Here is a 26752-nt window from a genome sequence, read left to right on the forward strand (position 1 = left end):
AGATTCAATCTGGAATGTGGTTTTTAAAATAGACCTTTGCAAAGCAACTTTGTTTTTACTTAAAAGTACCACAGTGATTGAATATGGTGAGACGCCATTTAGTTTTGTTAATGTGTTGTGCAGGCTGAAAGGTGGTTCCTGGGCTTCAATCATGGAGTCTTGCATTGTCTTTGCCTTTGCTTAAAGGCTTGGCATTGGGCTGGGCCTCCTTTACTATAGTACATCTACTGCCAAGTTGCGTGCTTTTTTAGAAACAGTCTTCTAGGCCACTTGAGTGTTGTTTAGCTCAAGGCTATTAAATCATATCAAAGTGACCTCCATTGAATATTGTACCTTTCAGAAACCAGGAGTGACCTTCCTTATAAATAAATACGTATCTCTCTGATTGTTTCCATAGGATAATTTCTCAGAAGTTGATCAAAGTATTTGAACATTTCCCATTGACATTTGACAGAGTCGGGTGTAAAGAGATACAGAGAGAGTAAGTTAGGGGTTAGGAGAGGTTTGGGCCTCCCCCATCCTCTTAGAGTCCAGAATTCATCGGGGAGCACCTCCCCTGATCTCTGAAAGGCCTGAGTAGCAGGGAAGGACGCATCTCAGGACAGCACACCCAGGACAAACAGGCACAATTTTGTGGGCAGAAGTCGGCATCAAGATGAATTACCACCAAAGTTTCTGTGTTTTTAATGTTTATTCTTCAGACTCAAAAGCTCAGATTTTATGTCTTGACTCCCTTGTGTGAAATGGAAACCTTCAGAAGTCCAGACACGCCAGCGTGGTGTCCGTGGGCACGCGCGGCCTGGACGCGGGCCCTGCCCGTTACCAGAGGAGGCCACTGGGGCGGCAGCAGGAGGGCTGGGTTCCCATTGAGCTCCATCCCTGTCGTCAGGCCCCTCACTGAAGGAGCACGCCAGATGCTCCCTAATGGTTCCAGCGCTAATACTCTGTGTCTAAGCCAATGAAAGACTTTAAATTTAAAAAAAGGGAGAGCTTGCACACTTCCAGTTTAACTTCTCCAGTCTTTTTTAGGTAGAGACAAATAGGGTGAAGTGCAAACGTGTAGTACTTTTACTGAGGATCTGCCATGAGCCAAGTCTGGGTGGACTGTAGACAGAAAAATTCTTGTTGACTTAGAAAAAAAGACTGGGACCATTAAGGAATGTCTGTCTTTTTGGAAAGATTAGCATCAGACCAAGAATTAATTAGAGCAGTGATTTCCCCTAGCAGTTTCTCAGGCATCTGGGTGAGCTCCTCACGCTTTGATAAACTCAGTGAAAAAATCAAATTAGGGCCAAAATGTGAGGTGTAGGCTCTGAGTGCCAGGAGAGGGCAGGACGCCGTGGGGCCACTGTGGAAGGATGTGGCTCTGGCTCCCTGGAGGAGAAACGGTCACTACCACGCTTTCACCTGGCGTTTAACCCTTTCATACCTGATGCAGCAGAGGCGTTTTCCAGTGGCCGACTGATGAAGGAAATAGCAGAGGGCAGTTCTCATTTGAGGCTAGCCAACTTATGTACCTGGATTTGCTGGATTCCAGGGTTAACTGTGAGTCTCACAAATACAGTGGTTGAGAAAGTACAGGAATACAGTTTTTCTTCTTTCCAGAACAAACAAAGCCTTAAGTGTAGTTACTATTTTAGCAGAGGACATTGAAGTATTTTGGTGTGTGAAGGAAAGACAGCTCACACTGGCTTCTTGGGTATAAATTCAGAGGTCCAGCCTCAGAATGGCCGAGGCTTATACCAGGGAGGGAGGCAGGAGCCCCCCGGGCCACGCGGCTGACTCTGTGGGTGGCACTGGGAGGGGGTGAGGAAGCCCTGCGCCTTGCCTGCCTGAAGGTTATCACAGATGCTGGTTACAGGCCAGAGTTACAGTCTTCCTGACTGGGGGAGTTAGCCTGAAAGATCTGAGAAGGAGGCGAGGCTGTCCTTGGTAGATAGAGGTCCTGAGCTGTGGATGGGGGTCTCTTGATGCCACCCCCACGTTTCTGAGAGGTCGGCCAACAGCCCTCACCGGTCCTGTCTGGACACCATGCCCTGGCTGCCTGGCGGGCAGAGCCAGCACCCGCTAGAAAGCTCTGCTGTGGGAACGGGAAGTCGGGCAGAGGTGGGCGGGCATGAAGCCCAGGAACAGACTTCAGCTCCGTGAGCTCGGCTTGTGCCCGTTCACAGCTGCGGACGCCCGCCTGGGGAGCCTGCCCATGGGTTGTGACTCCCTGGAGGAGGGACAGGTCCCTCCCTGGGACTTGGGAGAGGCCCGGGGATACGGAGGGCAGGACACACGCTGCTCCGGCTTCCACAGCAGGTGTGGAAAAAGCGCCTGTGTGTGTTGATACAAGATATAAGGATTTTATATCTTAGTGTAAAAATGTGCTTAGATTGAAAACGTGCTGAATATCTGCATGCTCTGACTGAAATTTCTGACCTGAAATTTGCTTTTGATAAGGTTACTGATTCAGTAATCCTGGTCACCTCATTTCTCTAAGATAGTTTTCAGAAAATGGCAAGTAGTAAAGCAGGTATCTTCTCTGTGTGAAGTTATCACCCTCACCTCACGCACAAGGCCTCGTTCTAGGCACTCTTAGTAATGCCAGGTGTGATGGCCCACAGTGATGGAGGAGATGAAAACACGTCAGAAGTGTTAAAGGTCAACTCCAGGCCCACTGAGACACAGCAGTCGCCCCTGAGGGCACCCCGTGGTATGTGGACCCATACCGCCCAGCAGCCACTGTGGCGGTGCCCCGGGTGGACCAGTGCCGGGATGGCCTTGGATTCTCTGTCATCGTTTTTGTATTTTTCCCCCTCGCCTCAGGTTTCCTTAGGAAACAAAGAAAGAAGCAAAGGTGTGTTCTACAAAGCACTTCAGAATTGTCCTTGGGCAAAGGTAAGTTCTAAAGGCCATGGTCTCTTCAGATTCCCAAGGACCTCCCTGCCAAGCCTCATCCAGTCAGTGTCACGGGGACAGGGCACTTCCCAGGCCTTTTCAAAGTATCCCCTTTGGAGACTGAGGGGCATTTGTTTCCTTTCCCTGCACTGGAGCTGGCGTTTCACGGGAGCGTTGCTGTAGGCAGCTGGTTCCCAACATTTGCCCAAAGCTCAGCTCAGGAGCTGAGAGCGTTGGGATCCACGTGCCAGCTCTGCCCCGTACAGCCCAAGTCAGGAGACGTTCAGAGACCAGGCTGACGGTGACCGCCGTGTCTGCCCCACTTTGGAAGAGAGGGTCTCCCTTTGAGTTTACTCACGTTCCCTCTGCTTTTGAGTTCCGTCCTTCCTGAAGCACGTCAAGGTGTTGCCGGGTTAGGACGGCAAGGGGAGCGTGGGCTGTGGCGGGGCAGCTGGAGGGAGCGCCGGCTGACGAGGGTGTTGCTCTCCGGCCCCAGGTGCTGTACCTGGATGCCGTGGAGTACTTCCCCGATGAGATGCAGGAGATCCTGGACCTGATGACGGAGAAGGAGCTCCGGGTGCGCCTGCCGCTGGAGGAGCTGGAGCTTCTGCTTGAGGACTAGCGACCAGGAGGGGAGTGGGGCGTGCCTCCGAGGCCTCGGCGCCTGCCCCGTGGGAGCCAGGAGACACCAGAAGAGACGGTGACACATGCGTGCGAGCGTGTTAAGACCTCTGCCTTTGGAGTTTCTTTCTTGATAGTTTGTGTCTGGGTTATTGGTCTCTCACCTCTTGCACATTTTTTGCGTGTGCAAATGACACAAAAGCCATTGTTTTGCATATTATATATGTATGTGTATATATGTGCATAGACAGGAATCATGCTAAGTGATAACTGAACCTGTCATGGTTGGTGTGTGAGTTCTCGTTTGGTCCACTTTTCCCCTGCCCAGCCAGCGCCAGCCCTGCTGGGGTGAGTGTACCGTCTCGGTTGGCATCCTTGGTGGTCCTGCCAGGTCTCCTGGGTCTCGCAGTCAAAAAAAAGGTCTGGTTACTCAATACTAGGACTTCCTCCCCTGGGCTGGTTAGCAAGAGATTTTGCCCTTATCTTCAGACCAGAGCAGTGGGGAGTCGTTTAAAACTTGGTACTCTCACCTGTATCAAATGTGTTGAGTTCTCATTACTCCCTGAACCCTATTCAGTGACATCCTCGACTGCGGCCTGAGCAGCCAGCGTCGCTTGGGAGCAATGTAGACCCTCAGGCCCCTCCCCAGCCCTGCTGTCAGAACCTGGGCTCTAATAGGACGCCCTGTTAGGGGACTGTGTGTGTACATTACCGCGTAGAAAGCACCGCCTGAACAAATAATAAGGACCCCGCTGCAGGGGAGCTCACCAGCACCCACTGTCGTGGAGAATGGCGCGAGCTCCTTCCTACCAAACCCAGCGCTGCCCGTGACACGGGCCGAAGGTGGCTTTCAGCGGTGTTGGCCACGCTCTCATTCTGATTGCCAGGATCTGAGTTACATTTGACTGAGAGGAAATTGCTTTATCTTCTCTGAGGTCCTGCTTTTTAAAAAGTGGACAGCTTCTCTCTGGCTTTTTTCTTTTTTTTTAAATCATGCTCTCTCTCTAGAATTGCTGAAAGCCTATTTCCTTGGCACCTCATCCTGAAAAGCCAGTGCTGTGGAATAGAATTTTGGCTAGAAATCGATGGACACTGGTTGGGAAAAAGCAGCAGAGGGCAGCACAGCTACAGCACCGGTCCCCAACCTTTCTGGCACCAGGGACCAGGGACCGGTTTTGTGGAAGACAGTTTTCCCACAGAAGGTGGGGTGGGGGGGAGGGAGATGGGGGATGGTTCAGGCTGCAGTGCGAGCAATGGGGAGCGGCAGATGAAGCTTCGTTCACCTGCCACTCACCTCCTGCTGTTCGGCCCGGTGGTTCCTAACAGGTGGAGGCCTGCGGACCCCTGAGCTAGAGCACTTTCTAAAGAGCGTCTCGGAGCACCCAAGGAAGTTGGCCAACGAAGTGGAGGCTTTCCTTGATCTGCCCCACTTACAGGCTTTGAGATAGATGGAATGGAACTGTTCTGAAACGAGAGAAGAGCAGGAAATAGACAAAGAAAGGGAAGGGGAAGCTTGACACATTTCTGAACACTCTTGGGAGGGACCAGGTTCTGAACCCGAGAACAAGGGAGGGCAGGGCTGGTATGGGACTCTTCGGCCCTGCCCTTTTGAGGCCTCTTGTAGGAGCCTCGGTCTCTTAGCAACAGCGACACCTCCTTCCTGCCTCCAGAGCGCTGAGAGCCCGCATGCTCCACAGACCTTCCAAAAGGGAAGCCACGGCCGTAGGGACTCAGCCCTCGTTGCTTAAACAACAAAGATAGATAGCCAGCTATTTACTTATGATCGTTGCTTTCCCATCAGCTGCTGTTGAACAACTGCCACCAGCTCTGGGGGTGTGACGGGGCAGCAGGTATTGAAGTCTGCAGTCCTTTTGGTCAGCCAGCTTCCCTAACAAACACCCGGATCCACCGACTTGCTGCTGCTGAGCGGCCGGTGTGGAGGGCCCAGAAACAGGATTCAGTGTTTGAGAGAGAGCACGCTTTATTGGGAAGAGAGCACTGCACGCGACCCACATACGAAGAGGGCTGGATGGGCCTCCTACACATCGTGCTCAGAAGGTACTCGGGGTGCTGTGCTAGTGAAGAGCAACCGGAATGTGGACTCCTGGGCAACTTCCCCAACCTCACACCTCTGAGGGGGTCGACACACTGCCAGCCTTTTCCTGGAAGGCAACTGTGGTCCACTAGAGATAGAGCCCCTCAGGGGTGCCTTCTTGTTTTTTATAAAGAACATTTTCTTTAGACTTTTTGAAGTCTTCATTTGTTACTTTCATCCTACGTTCTCTCAAGGCCATCAGACCAGCTTCTGTACAGATTGCCTGTAAGAAGAAACAGTGTGTTCAGAAAGTGAAATCCTTTTTATTCTAACGATTCAGAGAGTGCTATTTTGAAATCTGGTGTAGGCACCCAACCTAAACACGAAGTTCTCAAACCATTTGGGAATGATTAGATTTTTTAAATGTTTTAAACATTCTAATTATTTTCTCAAAGGACCTGAGGTGGCTTAAACTGGGAATATTTCACTAAGGAAGAGAACTGGCTCAGGTTCTAACCCGCCATGTGGCCTGGCAGGTCAGTAAGTTCTCCCAACCTTGCTTTCATTAAAGGGAGTGATCTTCCTAAGAAATAGATAAAATTATTCTAGAAATTTAGAGCCCAAATAGAGTGTACATCCATTTCATTTACCTATAGTCAGAAGAGAACTTGTATTTTCTGGTTAAATATTTGCACGTTTCAGTACAGTATTTATTCTAATATATTTATTTTCTCAATAATTACTTGCCAAAAGTAAAACAAGAACCCAAGCAACATGATATGATACAAACACAATCCTGTCTTTGAAGATTCTATCTGGTTATGGCCTTTAGGATATTTATTTCAGATGGTTCAGAAAAGAGTGTGCTCTGCATACAGAGAGAAGAAACAGGTAAAAGGGTAACATTTGGTAAATGGGGGTGATGAGCATGTGGGCGTTTTTGTTGCAACTTTTCTGAAGGCTTGAAATTTTTCTAAATAAGAAGTTGGTACAGAATTTTAAGGTAATTTAAATTTTAAAAAGAGAGATTTACTCCCCAACTGAGACACTAACCTAGTTCTACAGATGCCAGGGATACGCAGTTCAGTGCAGGCACCAGCGTGAAACAGCCTGTGTGTGCCGCCCCTACCTAACCGTGGCATCAATCCAGGTCCTCCCCCAGAAAGCAGGCTGTGGCCGTATTCAGTGCTGCCAGACCTTGCTTTAAACTCTGGTCATCTGGGAAGAAACGTCCAAACTCATACACACATACGATAAAATAAAGAGGTACAATCCAGCCCAGGTCCCCACCTTGATGTCGGCACCAGAGAGGTCATCCTTAGCCATGATCAAGTCGTCCAGGGTTACGTCGTCGGCTAGTGTCATCCTGCTCGTGTGGATCTGAAAGATGCGCTTCTTCGTCTTTTCATCGGGCAAGGGGAACTCGATCTTCCTGTCGATGCGGCCTGTGGGTATAAAAGGTTTTCAGTCACACCCCTGGGCACCCCGGGAGAGGCCTTAGTCTCCTCAAACGAGTGGTCTCAGTCACATAGTGTCCTATGGAAGGAGGTCCAGATCTTAAAAAGTGAACACTCAGGTCTGTAGTTTGTAAATATCAACGTTTGAATTCATCTCATTTACAAAATCCTCTCTGCTCTGGTACTTTGAGAAACAAACGAAAGGAGCGATTCCTAAATGGCACAGTTAGTGGAAAAGGACAGATCAATCACGTTAAAAACATTACAAAAGACAGTAAAATTAGCTACTGCTTCTTTTGGTACTACCTGAATGTAAAAAATGGACCTGAGCTATCATGAATTATTTCTTTAAAAAAAAAAAAAAAAAGGCATCTCGAGGCTGAAAGAGCCAAGCTACACAGACTACATCACGATTATCTCAAGGGAACACAGTTTTGGTGAATTATTCTAAGTTTCAAGGCAGTATTTGCCATACACGTATCATTTACATTCTCCCCAAAGTGCTCCTAAGAAATACAAATCCACATAAGGACGTTCATTCTCCACAATGAGACCAAAGCAAACGTGACCTGGTCTGATAAGTGCTGGGTCCAAAGTCTCTATCCGGTTTGTGGCCATGATGACTTTCACGTCTCCCCTTGAATCAAACCCATCCAACTGGTTCAACAGTTCCAACATTGTTCGCTGAATTTCTCTCTCACCACCGGAATTTGAGTCATACCTTTGGAAAAGAAGTGAGGGAGAAGTGAAGACCCAACTGATCTCCTGTTAAAGGGGATTACAAAACACAGGTCTGTCTCAGCCTATATGTCACACCCTCCCAAAGCCCAAGATAAACAACACATTATTTTCTTCGTAGCGGTTTTCATGCCTGAAATTATGGGATTTATTCAGTCTCCACGATTGAGCTCCTCAAGGGCAGAGACTCATCCTCATGGCCGTGTCTCCAGAGTCAGGATGGTGCCGTGCTCAGAGCAGGTGCTCAAGGCATGGCTACTAACTGACCAATCAACTGCCGGGTAGTTGTTACCTGGCACGTGGGAGAGCAGAGCCTAAAGCATCCATGGAAGCAACCCAGTAGGGACTGTGGCAAACCAACATGCAGGCCATGTAGGGAGTGCCCAACGATCGGTCATTCTCAGAGAAGAGCCATATGGTTTTTACCTCTAGATAACACAAAAGAGGTAAGAGAAAGTCTACCTTTTCGTCCCAATAGCATCAATTTCATCAATAAACACGATGGACGGTGCATGTTCTTCAGCAACTCGAAACAGTTCCCGAACAAGTTTGGGCCCATCACCTAGGTACTTCTGAATAAGTTCAGAGCCAACCACTCTCAAGAAAGTGGCCGAGGTTTGGTTTGCTACTGCTTTGGCTAGTAAGGTTTTACCTATTTTAGATTGAAAGAGAAAAGGGGAAAAAAAATCTCAAGTGCTGTTTTAACTTTAAAACCCTTATTATCACCTTAAAAAGACATCAAGAATGGGTGGATCCCTCTATGAAAAGCATTCTGTTCTCCAAAGCAGACAAGAGGAAATTCAAAAAAACCTAAAAAACATATTTTGATTATTTTTAACCATCTTCCTAAATTCATCATGATAATGTCAGAAAATACTTTTTACTGCAAGTTATTCAAAGTTGCATATAATATTAACCTGACCTATGCAACCAGGGTTAGAGAACCAAACAACTCCTACAAAACTATCAGTGATGAAATAAAGGCCTGGGAGCCCTAGGTTTGACTGAAGGACACATAGTGTCCCTGAGCAGGGCCTGCAGTGCCCTGGGGCTACCTGAAGACGTTGCCGTGGGCTTGCCCCAGGGCTCAGTCAGCTGAGCCAAGACCAGATCCTGATGAAGCCCACAGCTGAGAGCTGCTCAAAGCTCAAGAGACTTTTCTTTTTGTGGTGTGCCCTTGTGGGACGTTCCCCACTGATCTCAGGGAAGACCTGACATTTCCAACCCTGCTCTGTTCCCTGATAGTCCTCCTAGATCTAGAACAAGAGTAAGCAAAGAGTACCAACTTGAGAACTTTAGAGCTCAAGACCATGGCCCCTTTGATGGTGAGGGCTGGGCAGTCACCTCAGGACACAGAGGCAGTTAGAGGCAGAGCTGGCAGAGGACCACCCTTAGGCCTGTAGGGGAAGGGGAGGAGGCCGGCAGGCGAGTGAGTGAGTGACACAAAAGATTTTGTGCAAGTGGGAAGGAGGACAGGGAGTTAAGCTTCGCAACAAGACGGGGCAATGGTGTTCCCTCAGTCGGGCAGTCAGAGTGGCAGAGGCTTCAAAGGCTTAATAGAAGGCCGGACTGCTCCCTGAGGGCATCATTTAAGGATGGCTGACAGAAGACCAAAAGGACCTTCTAAGTGGATGGGATCTTACCGTCCAGAAGCAGCCAAGTTCAGCTGCTGGGATGTTCAGTGGCCAGAGGGATCCCTGAACCAGTCTCCTCTTCCTCCCAACAGGGCTGACACCCGGTACTTCACTCTAGCCCTCGTCAGCACCTGTGCCCCAAAGAAGGCTCACGGCTGTGGGTCAGAAGGCCTGTGTTCCAGCTCCAGCCCTGGTACCAGTTCAATTCCCAGAGCTAATGGGGCCTTGGGCTAGTCGCTGGCCTCTCTGAAACTCACTTCCCTGGGCTGTAAAATGACAGGCTGCAGTAGCTCCCTGCCTCAGTGTACAGCTGGCTCCCTGTCCCTCCAGCGTGGGCAATCCTCAGTACAGACCCTCTTGGCAACATGGCTTCAGTTCACGCAATCAAATAACCTCTCTTCCTTTGGAATTTACATAGCAATGACTATACAACTTACTCAGGTCAACTTACTGCATAATGAACCAGATACGTATATGCATTTTTATCTTTATCCATTTATTCATCCAATGTTAGACTCATTCAGTACCCATGGACCAGGAGGGGGAACCTAATCTGAACAGCACAGGATAGCTTTTAAAACAGTGGTCGTCCACCAGGGTGCTGATGCTTGGCCACACTCCAGATGAACAGATCAGAATCTTCAGGGATGGGAGCAGGCATCAGTATTTTTTAAAGCTCCCAAGGTGATTCCAATGTACAGCCAAAGTTGAGCACCCTGTTTATTTTTATTTTTTCTTACAAAATATTTTCAACAGACATTACTCTTTAAAATATTTAAAAGCATGATGTTTTACAGCATATAAATCTAGCACATTTGAGTATACAGCAGGTGTGCTGGGGAACTGGAAATGCATTCACATTGAGCAGGCATTTTTTGGGGGGGGTGCCTACTGGTGTTTATCTTCTGTTGTAATCCCTACTATTGTTTTTAACACATTAACTCTGTTAAGCCTACAATTACAAGCCTAAGATAGTTCAGTTTCTTAGTACATCTATTATACAGAAATATATACTTTCGTGCAATAGGTATGTTTCCAGAGGAGCTGCTTATTCAGAAATGTCCATCATGCTGCTTAGAGCACATTTTCAAACTAAGGAACTGTGGCATCCTCACTCAACAGCTAAGTCATTATAACCAGCTAATGCTGCTGCTCAAGAGATGAGCTCAGTGCCTGGAAAGTGACCAACACAGAGCACACGTACCTGTGCCAGGTGGACCATACAGAATGACCCCCTTAGGGGGCTTTATACCCATCTCTTCATAATATTCAGGATGAGTGAGTGGAAGCTCCACAGATTCCTAAAGAAAACAGACACTTGGTAAAAATAAAAGGCTTTCTTACTGAAATTTATCAGATTCATTCACTGACATCAAGGGTACATCTCACTTTCAACAAAAATAAGCTAAAATTTCAATTATTCTTGTTAGAGACAATGTTTGACTTCCACCAGCAGCAAGGACATATTGAAGAGGACCTCTGTCCTGAGCTCCCAGCACCCTTCCCCTCTTCCTAATAGCACCCAATTTCCCTTTCATTTCCCAGTAAAAGTCAACCTTGAGTAACACTTAAGCGCTTCCTGAGCAAAAGAAACTTAAAGCTAAAATTCACCCTTTTCAATGAAACTGCAGGCAGGAGCTGGCAAGATTTTCTGTTGTGACCACCTAGGGATATGATGGCTATTTCCCAGCTGTCTGAGAGTCACCAGTGGAGATCTGTGATCACTCTGAATGACCTCCATGCAGATGAAAGAACCTGCAGAGGGCTGGCCCACCACACACCCCTGACCCCAGGACCATGGCAGGAGCTGGGGGTAACGTTCTAGACCCCAGCACTGTGCAAGTGTATGCCACTCACCCTACCCCCAGACATCACTGGAGGTTTCTGGATAGCCACAGCTGAAGTCAATACGATTGGAAACATGTTCACACAGATAATTATTAAACATTACATGTAAAAAGTATTAAGCTACTGCTGCTGCAAGAACTATCATACAATTTATACTTACTTCTATTACCTAACTCAGTATTAACAACACAAAACACCACCACTAGCAAGGTCTGAGTCAGTTACTGGTCTGATCAATAAAGAAAAAATAAAACATGCAAAACAACTCCAAGCACCCTAAATGAGATAGCAGTAAGAAACTAAAGGTCTAAAAACCCGGAGCTCAGGACTTCCCTGGTGGTCCAGTGGTTAAGACTCCAAGCTCCCAATGCAGGGGGCCCAGGTTCAATCCCTGGTCAGGGAACTAGATCCCACATGCATGCCACAACTAAGACCTAGAGCAGCCAAGTAAATAAATAAATAAATAAATATTTTAAAGTAAGTAAATAAATACTAAAATCCCAGAGCTGGTTCCTCGACATACCTTAATTTCCTGGATTTGGTTGTCTAACCCCCCAATATCAGCATATGTCTCCTGGGGGGCCTTTTCCACCTTCATCACTGTGACCAAGGGATCCGTGTCATCCATCAGCACCCCTATCACAGCATGCACCTAACAGGGAACATTAAGCTTTAGCACAGGAATGTGAGGTTCACACAATCCACTTACAATGAAATGGCAATCACAGAATTTTCTCTACCCCTTGGAGTGCTCTGGTGATCTACTTCCACGGGACCGGTGGACGGATCTGCAAGGAAGAAGAAAGCACTCCAGCGGACTTTCTTAGGCTATCAACTTACCTTGTGGTTGAGCAGGACCGAGCAGCCCGGTTCCAGCAGATCCTTGTCTACAAATGAAAGAATGCTGACGTAGTGTTCTGAGCCCACAGACGTAGACACGATGGCATGATTGTCATCAATGATCTCTTCCAAGGTTCCTACCGACATTGGGGTCCCCCTCAGATCATCCACCTTTGATCTTTCCTCCTACATAAGAGTAGGCCAAGAAGGAAAAGCAGATTAGACCTAAAAAGTAGACGATGCTGACAGTTCACTAGATTCACAAAGCAGTTGGTACTTTTCAAAGGTAGCTAAGGATTTCCCCGGTAGCGCAGTGGTTAAGAATCCGCCTACCAATGTGGGGAACACGGGTTCGAGCCCTGGTCTGGGAAGATCCCACATGCTGTGGAGCAACTAAGCCCGTGCGCCACAACTACCGAGCCTGCACTCTAGAGCCCGAGAGCCACAACTACTGAGCTCACGTGCCACAACTGCTGATGCCCGTGCGCCTGGAGCCCGAGCTCCACAACAAGAAAAGCCACCGCCATGAGAAGCCTGCCCACCGCAACAAAGAGTAGCCCCTGCTCGCCGCAACTAGAGAAAGCCCACGCGCAGCAACGAAGACCCAATGAGGAAGACCCAACGCAGCCACCAATATATAAATTTAAATTATAAATTTAAAATAAAAAAAAAATTTTTTTTAAAGGCAGCTAAATAATGATTCATTAAAGCCAGAAAATGAGTATCATTTATTCATTAACAGTTTTAAGTTCTAAGTAGAACTCAATTTGTAAAAAAGCAAGTTATAGTAATTTCTCAATTTACCTCTTGCTTTTCTTCTAAAGGCTTCATTTGTTCCTGGTTTCTAATGAATTCTTCCTCCATGAGAAGATAGTCTTTAATTCTCTCTAACTTCAATAATTTTAACCGGCACTGAGTGTGAGGTGTCACTGTAATTAAAAAAGAAAGTTTTATTATACTTGGAGCTTGAAGTTTGCAATTAATTCGGTTCATCCTTAAGAACAAAAAGAAGTTAACACTTAAAATAAACTTATTTTAGTTGGACAGACACTGAAAAATTCAAAGTTTGGTGACCCTAAGTAAGCAGGTGCCTAAATGCAAAGGGGAGAGGGATTTTATGTATTGGGTTGGCCAAAAAGTTCATTCGGGTTTTTCTGTAACATCTTACAGAAAAATAAGATATCCTTATTTGGATATCCTGTGTATACTGTTAAAACCAAAATATAGCTTTTATTCCAACCTAGAGAATGCCCCACAAAGTCACAGACCTAGAGCTTCAACCACGCCCTATTTCCTGTCTCCACATTCAGACCTCTAAGCTACACACACAGAGACAGTCCCCCTAGGAATCGGAACCATGTCATTACCCAGGGGCAGTTTGCTGGCAGCATCTGGTCCCTTTGTTTTCTTCTTCTTTTTCCCCACTCTAGTTGGTACAGGAGGTTCATATTTCTTTTTCTTGTCCTTGAGTTTTCAGAATAGCAAGGAAAAAAAATCACAGAAATCATATTAAAACACTTACTTATGCAGGACCATCATCTATTTTCAGGTAATATAATTTTCCTCATCTTTTAGGATGTTATTAAAAACTGTCCTAAAAAAAACCCAAAATCTGTTTTACATTCCTGCAATGTTAATAAGTGAATGTAACTGATCTTTCTTTATTACAATGCACATTGATAGATCATTCATTAAGGAACAGAGGTCAGAATTCAGAATTATATGCCAGAAGTCTGAGGTGAAATGATTTGACACAATTCTTCACACCTAAGGATATTAAACACTAAAATCACAGGCAATTTATTTTAACACTTCTATAACGTTATTAATTTTACACCTTTAAAAATCATTAATTCATAAATACCTACGTGATGGTCAATAATCTTTTGTAAAACACAAAAAGGGTATTGTATCTGTAGGCTAGGCTGGTTAAATGAATAGAGATCATTTATTTTGCATTTTAAAATTCATGAATCCCCAAAGAACTTCTCAGCGGAGATCTGACATTTTCCTCAATTTACTCACATGACAGACATATCTGGCTTCTTATTTATTTACCTTGTCATCCTTCTTTCCACCTCCAGGACCATGACCACCACTCTGACTCTGACCCTGAAAAAAAGAAAAAAAATTAAGACAGAGGTATAAATTCAGAATATGATCACTTCAAAAAACCCTTCTTATTCTCCTGCAATTCTAAGACACCAACACTTCCCCTCATTTTAACATTTCTGAACTCAAGATATACCTTGCAGTCAACATGTACATTTAATGTGGCAGAATTTCTTTTTCCTGAAAAGTTGTTAGTAGATCAATGGTGCACCTTGCCACAGACTGCATCTTAAATCAAGGACAACTCTATTAAGAAACAGATATAACTAATGTGTCATTATGAGACTAAGATCTTAAGACCACCCCTTCTTGAGGGGAAGGTATAGAGCTTGACACTCTCTAATATAAAACTACCTGGCTGAGGCCACCAAGAGTATATTTCATGAAATTGGGCCATGAAAGCTAAATCATTTAACCTACTCAACAATCACTCCTTACTAGGATCACACCAAGATCCAGGAGACTTTCCTTTCAATGGCAGCTTAAATATCTCCCATCCCTAAAGACTGGGGCGATCGGGCGGGTCCTTCTTCCCAATCTAAAAAGTTGAATCACCTTAAGCTATCAAGAACTTAGTGTATTAATAAGTTCAGTGGGATTTCTGACTTTAAAACAGACCCTTCAGCTACAGGACAATGTTTCACACAGAGCAGTGTCTCAGAAATGACGGCATTTGAAATAAGCAATAGTGAATTTACTTGATTAGAGGGGCCCTCTGTCCCCTGAAATCACTTCCTCTGAATTAATACAGCACCAGCTGCATTATCAGGACAAAACAACCCTCTCATCGTTACCTGAAAGAGTTAAGGTCAAATCTATTTCCCAACATGCAGGATTCTTAAAACTTTGCACTTTATTCTGAAGAAGGTAATTAAGGGCTCTGAGAAATTTTGGGAAATAGAATTAGTTTTACTGCAATAAGCAGTCCAAATTGCAGGCCCTTCACAATCAATTACACCCCTGAGGAAGTGTGCTGTTGGCTGGGGCAGTTGATGTCTGAGGTGGGTTTACGATGCGCCTAAGTCTGCACTAGACGTTCTCCTTCACTAGCGCGTTAATCCCGGACAATCCTTCAAGGTAGGGTTCATTACTACTACTTTCTAGATGAGGAACTGCAACAAGCCTAAGAACATGGGCTAAGGAAATAAATGTATCCAGGTTTGAATTCCGACTTCATTCCTAATAGGCTGTGTGACCTCAGGTAAGTCAAGTCACCTCTCTGAGCCTTGGTGTCCTTAACTGGAAAGTGGGGATGGTATTAGCTCCTATTTGTTGCTGAAAATGAAGTAATGCACGTAAAACACTTCAAATTTGCATGACTCATAGTACCTACTCAGTACAATATCATCGGCAAATAAGAAATGTCAGGGTCAGGACTTTGTCAGGCTGGTTATAAAGTCTGGGCTCTGAAACACATCCACTCTGCTTCAGTTCTTCACTCTCTCTTCTGTCCACACCTGTCTCTGTTTTTGTCCAGGCCATCGTATCTTATTGGCGCTCTAGTCTCCCAACTGAGATTTCCAGGTCTAGTTTCTTCCCTCACCAATCCAATTATTACCGCCTACAACAAAGAGCCTATCCTTTAAATCTCCTCAAAAACCTTCAACTGCTCCCAAACTCTTTAGCTTGGCATAACTGGCCCTTGCCAAACTGGCTGCAACTAATTTTCCCAGGTTCATCTACCTTTCCCATTATCCCGCAAGTCTGGCCCCACTGGAGGACGTTTTCCTGAGTCAGTCCCGAACTTCTTCATGTCTGGGGCGTTTACATGATGTTTCTCAGTCTCAAATAATAACAAGTATACGCGTTACACTATATGCCAAGCAGTGTGCTAAACATTCTCAGGGTATCATCTCCTTTATTCTTACAGACGCTATGAGGTGGGCACCATCATTACCCCTAGTTTACAGATAAGGAAATGAAGGCTGAGAGAGGTTAAGTGACTTGCCTGTTGTCACAAAGCTGTCAGAGAGGTAGCCAGGAATCACACTCAGGTCCACGGGACACCAATACCTGTGTTCCTCTACTGCCTGGATAACCAGTACCTCATAGCAAAGACCGACAGGGTTTGTGTTCTAGCACAGCCGCTTACCCTGTCTCAGTTTCCTCCTTGGTAAGCTGAGGATAATAATAATTACCTCAAGGGACTGTTGAGAAGAATAATGACCAAATGCTGGAAAAGTACCTGCCACGTGTTTATCATACCTAGAACACTGCTACCCCAAAGTCCTTCTAAGACCTGTACGACTGTGGTCGGGGCTTCCTGCTGTTCACGATACAGGCCAAACACATTCCCATCTCAGGCCCTTTGCACTTGCTGTTCCTTCTGCCTGGACCAGTTTCCCTCACGTATCTGCATAGGCTACTCTCTCATTTTATTTAGATCTCTGCTCAAATCTCACCTCCTCATCGGGGCTCGCTGACATCCTATGTAAAATAGCCACCCCTCCCCATCCTATCCCCTTCTACAGAACAGCCCTAAGCGACGGCCACCCGCCCCGACGTCATATCACATAGTCCTTCCTCTATTTTTTGTCTGCCTTCTTGAGACTGTAAGCTCCAAGAGGCAGAGACTGGGTCAGTCATGCTCACCCCCTGTATCCCCAGCGCCTAGAGCAGAGCCTGGGCCCTCCCTCCGCCAAAGTGCAGCATCAATCCGCGAACTAATGAATACATGCTAGCTGCTTTTATTATTACTAACTCACCACGGGACCCTTCCCTCCAAGGTCCACCTGTTAGAAAAGCATCTTAAGGCCTCCGTCAAATGCCTCCAACTCCGGGCGGTCTCCCACGACTCGCTCTCCTCAGCTGGAGCGAATCCCTCCCTCCGCTCAAGCCGCACATCCCTCCACTTGCGCGGCTCCGAAAGCACTCGTCCCAGTTACTCGAGGAGGCTCCCGCCGAAACACTCCGCGCCGGTTGGCAGAGCCCTGGCCGGCGCAGGAGTGAGGCCGGGCCACCTGACCTGCTCCGCCGCCCCCGTGGCCCGCCTAGGGGACCCTCCGTGCCGAGCCCCGGCCCCGGCGCCCCGGGATAAGGCCCGCCCCAGGAGACCGGGCCGGCGGGTGGACCGAGTGCCTCCGGCAGCCGCCTGGTTCTCGCGCCTCGGGTCGCCTCGACCCCATCGCACCGCCACTACCAGCCGAAACCCTTAGTCACTCACCATCTTGCTTCGGCCGCTCGAGCCGCCGCTGCCGGAAGTGCACCGCGTCGGGGGCCCGTCAGAGGCGGAAGTTAACGAGGGACGCCACGGAGGCCGATAGGAACCAAATCCCGCACGCACCAACCTGCGCTCTCGGGGCTTGTGCGAGCGGGTGGGCAATGATGCGCTAACTTACAAGCGAGATTTGAGCCTTATAAATATTTCACTTGAAAAAAAATTTAAATCGCAGTTATTAGGTTATTGTCAACAACTTAAGACTAGCTTGATAGCTTGATATCTAACACCATCCATTTGAAAGTTATGTACACAGGTTCTTCTTTAGCATTGAAAAATGTTCTCCCCATGATATAGCCGAAAAGGGATTAATATCCAAAATATATAAAGAACTCATACAACTCAACGATAAAAAAAATAAACAACCGATTAAACTGCAATGAAGTATCACCTCACACCTGTCAGAATGGCTATTATCAGAAAGACAACAAACACCAAGTGTTAGTGAGGATGGGGAGAAAAGGGAACCCTCATGCACTGTTGGTGGGAATGTAAATTGGTGCAGCCACCAGGGAAGACAGTATGGAGGGTCCTCAAAAAATTAAGACCAGAACTACCACGTGATCCAGCTATCCTACCTCTCGGTATTTATCCAAAGAATACGAAAACACTAATCCAAGAAGATACCCCCATGTTCATTGCAGCATTACTTACAAAAGCCAAGATATGGAAACAATCTAAGTGCTCATCAACAGGTGAATGGATAAAGAAGATGTCATTGGTATACATGTGTATCTATATAATGGAATTCTGCTCAGCCATAAAAAGAGATAAAATCATGCCGTTTGTGACAACATGGACAGACCTTGAGGGTATTATGCTAAGTAAAATAAGTCAGACAGAGAAAGACAAATACCTTATGATTTCACTCATATGTGGAATATAAAAAGCTAATAAACAAAACAAAAGAAAGGAACAAACCAAACAAAACCAAACATATAAATACAGAGTAGTGGTTATGAGAGGGGGAGGGGCGGGGGGGAAGGGTGAAATGGATGGAGGGGATCAACTGTACGGTGACAGATGGAAAATAAATTTTTGGTGGTGAGTATGTTGTAGGGTTAAACAGTTTTTTTCTCCTTGAATTTGCATTTCCATCCCACATACTCTTATCCTAATGTCATGCATTTCTGTGCTTGAAAATATTTTATTGATCAATCTCCCAAACATCTCTGTAAACATTTTATACAAATTAGAATTTTACAATGTATTTTATTTTCTGTCTTTAAGGTGCCATGTGTTAAAAATGTTTTCTAGATTGAGTTATTACAAACTATAACTAGTACACACTTGATCAAAAGTATATATTATATTATAGTTTGTGATAAATTAATTTTTAGGAATTAAAAAGCAAAGGAAAGAATTTAGTAATTAAAATGTCACCCAATTCTTTAAATCCTTCTGTGTCGTATACCCCAAATCACATAGTGATCCATCAGCAAAATCTATTATTAATGATAATTTGAATTAAGTCTTTCTTCCATATGATGGCAAGGAACTAGAAAACACTGGGTGTACAAAAGGATTTATTACTCAGTCATCAAAGCCATTTACTCTCAGTTTCTGGGAAATGCACCCAAAAGGCTTTACCATGACACATCAAAAGATTATCTATTATCCTTGTTACCCCTTCACTCAGAAACCCCTTATTTAAACTAATAGCCTCAAAAAAAGTTGGGAAACATTTTAACATCATTAATTTCATTACAGCTTTGGAAATATTGTAATATTTTTTATGAGATTTTTTGGTCACATAACTTCTTTAAATAGATTTTGTCAAAAACTGTGGTGCAGCAGTGACTTGGAATATTCTACTTATGAAAAATGTCTAATTGGCAAATAATGCTCAACTTCAAGCTATTCAGCCACATCAGAGTCAGAAGGAAGTACCGCAGCCATGATGCGGTGTTCTGAATTTATATATGGGGAAACAGGCAAAGTGGGAGTGATGACAAGTTTCTTTTGATGACCTGACCTCTATCATAAGATGCATCATTCTTTTATTTATTTATTTTATTTATTTATTTTTGGCTGCACTGGGTCTTCTTTGCTGCGCACAGGCTTTCTCTAGTTGTGGCGAGCGGGGGCTACTCTTCGTTGCGGTGCGTGGGCTTCTCATTGCGGTGGCCTCTCTTGTTGCGGAGCACGGGCTCTAGAGCACAGGCTCAGTAGTTGTGGCGCACGGGCTTAGTTGCTCCGCGGCATGTGGGATCTTCCCGGACCAGGGCTTGCACCTGTGTCCCGTGCATTGGCAGGCGGATTCTTAACCACTGCACCACCGGGGAAGCCCTGATGCTTAACTTTTTAAAATTACAATTTTACAGATGGGTGAGCCATCACAGAAGTTTGGAGGTCACGGTGTCCTGCAGAAGAAAGGACAGAGAACAGCAGTTATGGCAGCGACACCGCCAGCATCCACACTTGTTTCTCTACCCCCCTCTCCTCTTCCCTCTGGGCCCCGTGACCTTCCTCTCCTACCCTCCGCCTTCTCCCTTCCTCCTTCCCACATATGCTGAGCCCCTCAGGCGCGATGCATAGGGTGCCTTCCCTTCAGAGTTGCCTCCTCAGCTAAGTGGGCCGCTTGGCGTTACCTGAGAACCCCTGTCTCAATACTGGCTGCCTTTGTTCTTGCTGATGTCGGTCTCCTTTAGGTGCTGTGGTGAAAGAATAGTCTGAAAATACTAACCACTGGCTGTTTTGTGTCCCAGTTTCCAACATCGCCTTTTACCTTTTGCCCTCCCCCATTCTGCCGGGCTCTCCTGGACCCATTGCTCCAGGTGAGGGATGGAGAGGTTGGCGCACAGCAGAGAAAAAGGAGCCTCTGCTTCCTAAGCCAGTGTCAGAAGCCAGTTTCAAGGGGGCAAGGAAAGATCTCAGGACCTAGAACATAGATTCGATAGAGTCCACGTGGATTAAGAATGAAGTTTCTCCCCAGGCTGGTGGGGGTGGTAGTAGGTGCAGAAGATAGCAAGGAATCTGGGGAAGGGGGGGGAGTGGGCGTTCAGAGCTGGGTTCCCAGGGACGGCGCCGCCTAATGGGACACTTAGGAAAGTTCTGGGGCAGCTTTTGGTCCTTGGGATGAGGACGAATGTGACTGGTATTTGGGGGCAGGGTGGGCAGGGACACCCCACACAATGAAACATCCCGCATCCACCAGGACTCTCAATACCTTCCCGCCAGGCATCTTTGTGGTTGAAAAACCTGTTTCTGAGGATCAGAGCCTAGAACCGGACTCTTTTTGCATCAACCATGAGCTTCAACCATTAAAGGGACTATTTTTTCCTCTCAAGGCTTGATTCCTGCTGTAAAACAGAAGCCCTTGGGAAGGGTTTAAGCGTCATCTGGACCTTGGTGTGGAAGGAAGTTCTGCTGTTTGTTGTAGAAGGTGAAGGGAAGCAGGCAGAGGAAGGGGTGGAATGTGGCAGTGCTGGCAGCTCAGCTGACCCAATGGGTGAGGCCACCGGCCCAAGGGACAGTGTGGTGTAGTGGGAGGGGCACTGGCCAGGAGTCAGAGACTTGGGGTCAGGTTCTGGCCTTTTCTTTACCTTGTGTGTGACCTGGGGAGAGTCCCTTCCCTCCTTGGGCCTTACCTTAAAAAAAGCACATGTACATTTTTTTAAAAAAATAATGAGAACAGTCTGGAAGCTGTTCTGGAAGGTTAAACAGAGCTACCCTGTGGCCCAGTAATTGCACTCCTGGGTGATGATGAGAGATGAAAACATAATTCATCCACACAAAACCTGTGCATCAACATTCATAGCAGCATTATTCTGATGGAATAAAATTATTTTTAAGGCATGACAAGAAACTTTTTACCCATAAAATTCTCTCTGCCCGTTTGGGCCACTACCCCTCTTTGGTGTGCACCGTGCATCTACATTATACATTAACCAGATCCCCTTGGAAGACACAGGAATGCCTGCTCAACTGAAAAGAGCAGTTTTCTCCTGGTGCCAGCAAGGTAACTCCTTAGGAGATAACATTCTTCTCCCAGTCCTGTAAAGGGTCACGATGACCCACTACTGGCCTTGTACGTGCAGATCTGGACCATGTAAACTGTCAGTGTGTTACTTTGATGTATAACCCTTTGTCTCGAAATCAAGACTGGCTTTGACCTCTAACGGGTGGAACAGTCCTCAGAGCTTTCTGAGAGACTGCCTCCAAAGTTATAATCCTCAAGTTGGCTGGAGTAAAATTCTCCATTTCTTTCTTCAATTGACTATTAATTAATTTCTCATCAACATTCATAATTACCAAAAAAGTGTAAACAACCCAAATGTCCACCAATGCATGGATAAACATGAGGTGGTATATATCCACACAATGGGATAGTATTCAGACATTAAAGAAATGAAGTCCTGATACATACAACATGAATGAACCTTGAAAAAATTATAAGGGAAAGAAGCCAGTCACAAAAGACCACATATGCTTCCATTCATATGAAATGTCCATAATAGGCAAATCAATAGAGACAGAAAGTATATAGATCCGTGGTTTCCTGGGAATGGGTGAGGGGTATGGGGATTGACTGCTGGTGGGTAGTGGGTTTCTTTTGGGGGTGATGAAAAGGTTCCAAAATATATCGTGGTGATGGTTGTACATATCTGTGAAGACATATAAAAACCACTGAATCGTACACTTTAAGTGGATAAGTTGTATGGTTGTGAATTATATCTCGATAAAGATGTTTATATATATATATATTTTATATATATATGTATTTTATATATATATATACGTTTTATATATATATATAAAAGAGTGGGTGGTGTAGAGTAATGGTTAAGAGCAGAGACTCTAAAGCCAGGCTGCCTGGGTTTGACCCCCAGTGGGCCACTCACACAGCATGTCAGTGTGTGACCCCATGCATCAGTTTCCCTATCCGTAAAGCGGGTGCACTAACCGACTCTACTCACAGAAGTACTTAAAATAACAAACTAGGTGACATTTGTAGTACATAAAACAGTGCTTGGCATGTGGTAAGCAGTATATATGTTTGTTAAATTATTTTTTTTTTAATAAAGGGTTTGGGTAAAATGACTTGAAGTTGAATAACCTTCCAACAAGAAGAAACCCCAGAGTTAGCGCCCCGGCTGCTTGTTACTGTCGGTGTGTCTCCCAAGCTGGGGGACTGAAGGAGGAATGAACGGCGGCCAGTTCTCCGGGTGGCTGACAGGTGCATGCAGTTCAGAGACTCACCAGCAGAGGGCGGCGCCCAACGAAATACTGCGCAGTGGTCGCGCTCGAAATGCCCCGTGGAGCGGGACTCTTGTTCCTCCAAGGCGCCCGAACGGCGCCGGGGCGCTCTCCCTTGCTCACCCACTCCTCCTCATTTCTGCTGCCCTTGGGCCCTTGACCCCACGGCATGAACTAACGCTAAAGACGTCGGAGTCCACTTAACTCTCACCGAGTGCCCACTGGCCACCTTCTTAGACCTGGGTTCACATGACCTCACAACAATGCTTTGAGTTTCATCTATTACCCCCAATTTGCAGATGAGAAACTGGGGCTCTGAGTCATTAAATGACCTGTTCTAGACCATATAGCTGATGGGCAGTCAGGTCTAACTTAGACATTCCGGCTCCCAACCTTTATTTTCATCGCCTTTTTATTTTTTTATTCTTTTGCAGGAAAATCCAGAGGGTTTTAGGACTGGGATGCAGCCTCAAGTTCACATCACTTCCCAGACAGTGGATCAGTGCCTCAGCCAGCCCTTGGGGGACCCGTGACCTCTGCTTGGGGACATCTCTGCCTGGCTTCCTCCTACTTAACTTGCAGATCTCAGCTTAGATACTTTGGGTAACCACTCAGAATCCCAGAGTTGGTAGGAAGATTATTATAAGCTGAAAACATTTGAGGGTCAACAGATGCGGAAAGAAGCCTTGGAGCTTCCCTTATCTGACTAAAAGCAGCAACTTTGGGGAAATGAGGCTGCCATGAATTTCCTCTTGGGGCAGTTTACTTCCAGGAGAGAGATCAAGAGTAAAACGGCCATAAATCCTCCCTCTGAGGGAGTTTTATGGCCCTGAAGAAGACGGAAAGCCAATTCAAACCTGCATAGACAAATATCATCACAACCTTTCTTATCTCCCATTTGTTCTCCTGAAATGTTTGTCTTTCCTAAAGAAATCAATATGTTCTTCCCTAGAAGCCTTTTCTCCCCCATCCCTTTACGCTACTAAATTAGGTATATAAGCCTCTAACTTTAACCATTTATTGAGCTACTACTTCTTTTGTTACTTGCCATATGCATATGAATAAACCTTTTCTCCTGTTAATACGTCTCTTGTCAGTTTAATTCGCATGTACCCACTCACTTAACCTAAGAGGGTAGAGGAAGAGTTCTTCCTCTCCCATAACAGCATCCACCTCAGAACATCTCCCTGGCCCTCAGATCTGATCCCTACCCCAGCCATATCTCCTCATCCTTCTCTTCTCTGATCACGAATCCCACAAGAGTTAGATGCTTGTCATTGGAAACAAAAGTTTACAATTCTCAGACACTGTCTTCCGGGTGCCACGCTCACCCCTGCATCCCTGTATCACTGTATCCTGCCCCAGGCACTTGGTGGGGCCTCCTTAACCATTTACTGGTTGAAGGAAAGTGCTGCTCAGCTGGGAGCAGTTCTGCTGCTCTGCAGCGGGTCTGGCTAAATACAGAGGCATTTAAACTGAAACCACTTCTACTTTCCTCCAGGGTTTTCAAACTTGGCTCCTTGGGCTTCTTCCCCACCTTGCCTTCAGACAGGTTCGGGATCCTCATCACCTAGAAGAAGCCTCAGCTGACCCGGCTGCCCTTCCTGCTTCTGTCTGATTTCTCTCCTTTTCGCAGCAGGACTGCTGGGACCACGGCTCCATGCCCCTGCAGCGGATTTCTCCTCAACCTTCCATCTGCCGTGTGGTTTCCGTGACCTTCATTCTGCTGACCCTGCTCATAACATTTTTTTTTTTTTCTAACTCTGGAAGTGCCGTATGTTCATTACAGAAAATGTTAAAAATAGAGAAAAAAGTTGAGAAAAACTGAGCGAATACAAGTCAGTTGCTGTTCTACCACTCAGATGTAACCCCATTAACATTTTGGTGTGTTTCCTTAAGCTGTTTTTTCTATGTATAAGAAATAATTAAGCAAAATCGGGAACATACTATATATTTCGTGTGACATATTTCCTTTTTACTTAAAATATTATCACAGTCGTTTATCATAAATATTTCCCTCATGTCATTAACTACTCTTTGAAAAATGATTTTTAATGACCTTTAATGTTCTATTACATAGGCTTATTCCTTCACTTATTTTATGAATTTACCTTATGAACAAATATGAAATAAACTCATTTATTGAACATCTGCTATGTTCCAGGCACTGTTTCAGGCATTGAGGAACAAGTCAGACGAACACCCCACACTCATGGAGCTGACCTTCTCATGGGAAAGAGATTTACGATAGAGTGATACTTCGGTTGTTGGATATACCATCATTTATACCAAGCTGGTGTTTTTCAGCGTTTATGCTGCTTTCACATTTGAGAGTAGGGGCTCTGTGTCAGAAAGACCTGAGCTTTCCCTTGTATTATGTGCCTTTGTTAAGTTAATCTCTTTACACCTCAGTATCCTCATCTATGAAATGGGTATAAAAATAGCATTTGCCTCATTGAGGTAAATACACGCAGAGCACTCAGCACCTGGTAATCACTTAACAAAAGTCCACTGTCATTATTATTGCAATTAATATGCAGAAATCTGTGTGCCTCACTTAGTAATTTCTATAGGATAAATTCCTAGAAGTAGAGTGAGTGGGTCAAAGTTAGCATTTTTAAATATTTTGCCATTTTGCCATATTGCAAGTCTGCGCCAGGCTGCCCTCCCAGCAGCAGAGGATGAGGGTGTTGGCAGAATGTGCCCTGGAGATGTAAGGACCATACCCGGTGGCCTTTGGGTCCCTTGTCCTTAATTCTACGCTGCTCTGTGCACGCGACACCACTGACCTCCATGAGATTCTCTCCCCCTCATCTCCCTGACGTGTATGTACACTGTCTAGGCTGGCCTCTCGCCCTTAACTGTCCCTCCTCCAGTCCCTCTAATTACAGCCGTTCACTAGAGTCGCCCTGGCCCATTGGCTGCTTTCCCTACATGCTCCCCGAGGAGAGTCCAGGACTTCAGCCAGCCCCTCTGTGAAGACAGCTCCCACCTCCTTCCACCTTCTCTCCTGCATTGTTTATTTAACCTAGAGTTCATGGAAATTCTTGGATCTGTAAGTTGATCCTTTTCACCAACTTTGAGGTGTTATCAGCAATTTATTTTTCAAAAAATTTTTTCTGCCTCATTTTTGTTTTTCCTTTCCTTCTGGGACTGCAATTACTTCTGTGTTGTTACACTTGATATTGTCCTAGATCTCAGAGGCTCTGTTCATTTTTCTTCCCTTTTTTCCCTGTTTTCTGGATGGTTAATTTCTATTCATCTTTCTTTAAAGACACTCATTCTTTCTTCTGCCCATTGAACCCACTTAGTCAGTTTTTTGTTCAGACATTACACTTTTAAATTCTAGAAGTTCTTTTTTTTTTTCCACAGTGTGCATTTATCTGTCAATATTCTCTATTGTTGACTCATTATTAACACATTTTCCTTTAATTATTTGAATATATAATCATGAATGCTCTGGAGTCTTGTTCTGCTAAATCCCACATTCCCACTCAGAAGTGATCACTTTCCTCCTGAGCATAGGTCACACCGTCCTGTTTCTTTGCAGGTCTAATAATTTTTTTATTGAAACTGAACATTGTGAACAATATGTGGTATCACTGTAACATTTCTGGCTTCTGTTTTGTTCTTCTGAGGGTTTTGGTGTTTTGTTTTTGTTTTTTTTTTTAGGTAATTAACTCAAACTGCAAAATCTGTATCTCTTGGGATACATAGCTGCTGATGTGTTTACTCAAAGTGTTTGGTTTTTGTTTTTAGAGCCTAGCTCCCTAGGGGTCTCCCTTGCAGCTGCGTATCTTAAGTGGTCAGTAGAGGTTCTGTTCAGACACTTCACTACCCTCTGCAGCCCAAGCTGTGTGGGGATTGGGAAATGCATTCATAAGTGCAGAATTTCACAAGTCTCTTCAGGCTTTGAATTTTCTCTGGGTTCTCTGGGGTCCCCCACTCGCATGTGTAGTTGGGCAGTCAGCCAGGAATTGTGGAGTTTGTTATTCAGTCTTCCTGGCTCTCTCACTTCACTATCACTGTGTTAGGTTTATAGCTGCTCTGCTACCTGCCTGGTCCAGACACCACCTCTGGCTGAGAAAACTGCAGGTTTTGCCACCTGAGCTGGGGAGGGGGTGGAATGCCCCACTCAAGAATGCCTCAAACATGGAGAAAAGGGAAC

At 45.6% G+C, this 26752-nt stretch overlaps 2 protein-coding genes across 7 annotated transcripts in view; one reads left to right on the forward strand and one right to left on the reverse strand.

Moving 5' to 3' along the window:
• The window catches only part of NRDE2 (NRDE-2, necessary for RNA interference, domain containing), a 47503-nt gene extending 41751 nt beyond the window's left edge, over window positions 1-5752 (forward strand). For 2 of the 6 annotated variants that reach the window (XM_082451213.1, XM_082451215.1), the window contains 3 exons: window positions 2575-2698; window positions 2812-2883; window positions 3380-5752. In XM_082451213.1, the coding sequence (XP_082307339.1) occupies window positions 2575-2698; window positions 2812-2883; window positions 3380-3417 (234 nt within the window). In that variant the 3' untranslated portion in view covers window positions 3418-5752. The other 4 variants (XM_082451214.1, XM_082451216.1, XR_014260954.1 and 1 more) reach the window with 3 other exon arrangements.
• PSMC1 (proteasome 26S subunit, ATPase 1) lies at window positions 5468-17418 on the reverse strand. Its single transcript, XM_082451377.1, has 11 exons — window positions 17332-17418; window positions 14115-14168; window positions 13424-13520; window positions 12861-12985; window positions 12057-12242; window positions 11740-11868; window positions 10573-10669; window positions 8197-8386; window positions 7566-7717; window positions 6830-6984; window positions 5468-5822 (listed from the first exon to the last, which is right to left on the reverse strand). The coding sequence occupies exons 1-11, from the start codon at window positions 17332-17334 to the stop codon at window positions 5688-5690; spliced, it is 1323 nt and encodes a 440-aa protein (XP_082307503.1). The 5' UTR covers window positions 17335-17418; the 3' UTR covers window positions 5468-5687.
• Window positions 17419-26752: the final 9334 nt, after the last annotated feature.

Source organism: Balaenoptera physalus, assembly GCF_965194825.1.
Source record: "Balaenoptera physalus genome assembly, chromosome: 2".
Lineage (NCBI taxonomy): Eukaryota > Metazoa > Chordata > Mammalia > Artiodactyla > Balaenopteridae > Balaenoptera > Balaenoptera physalus.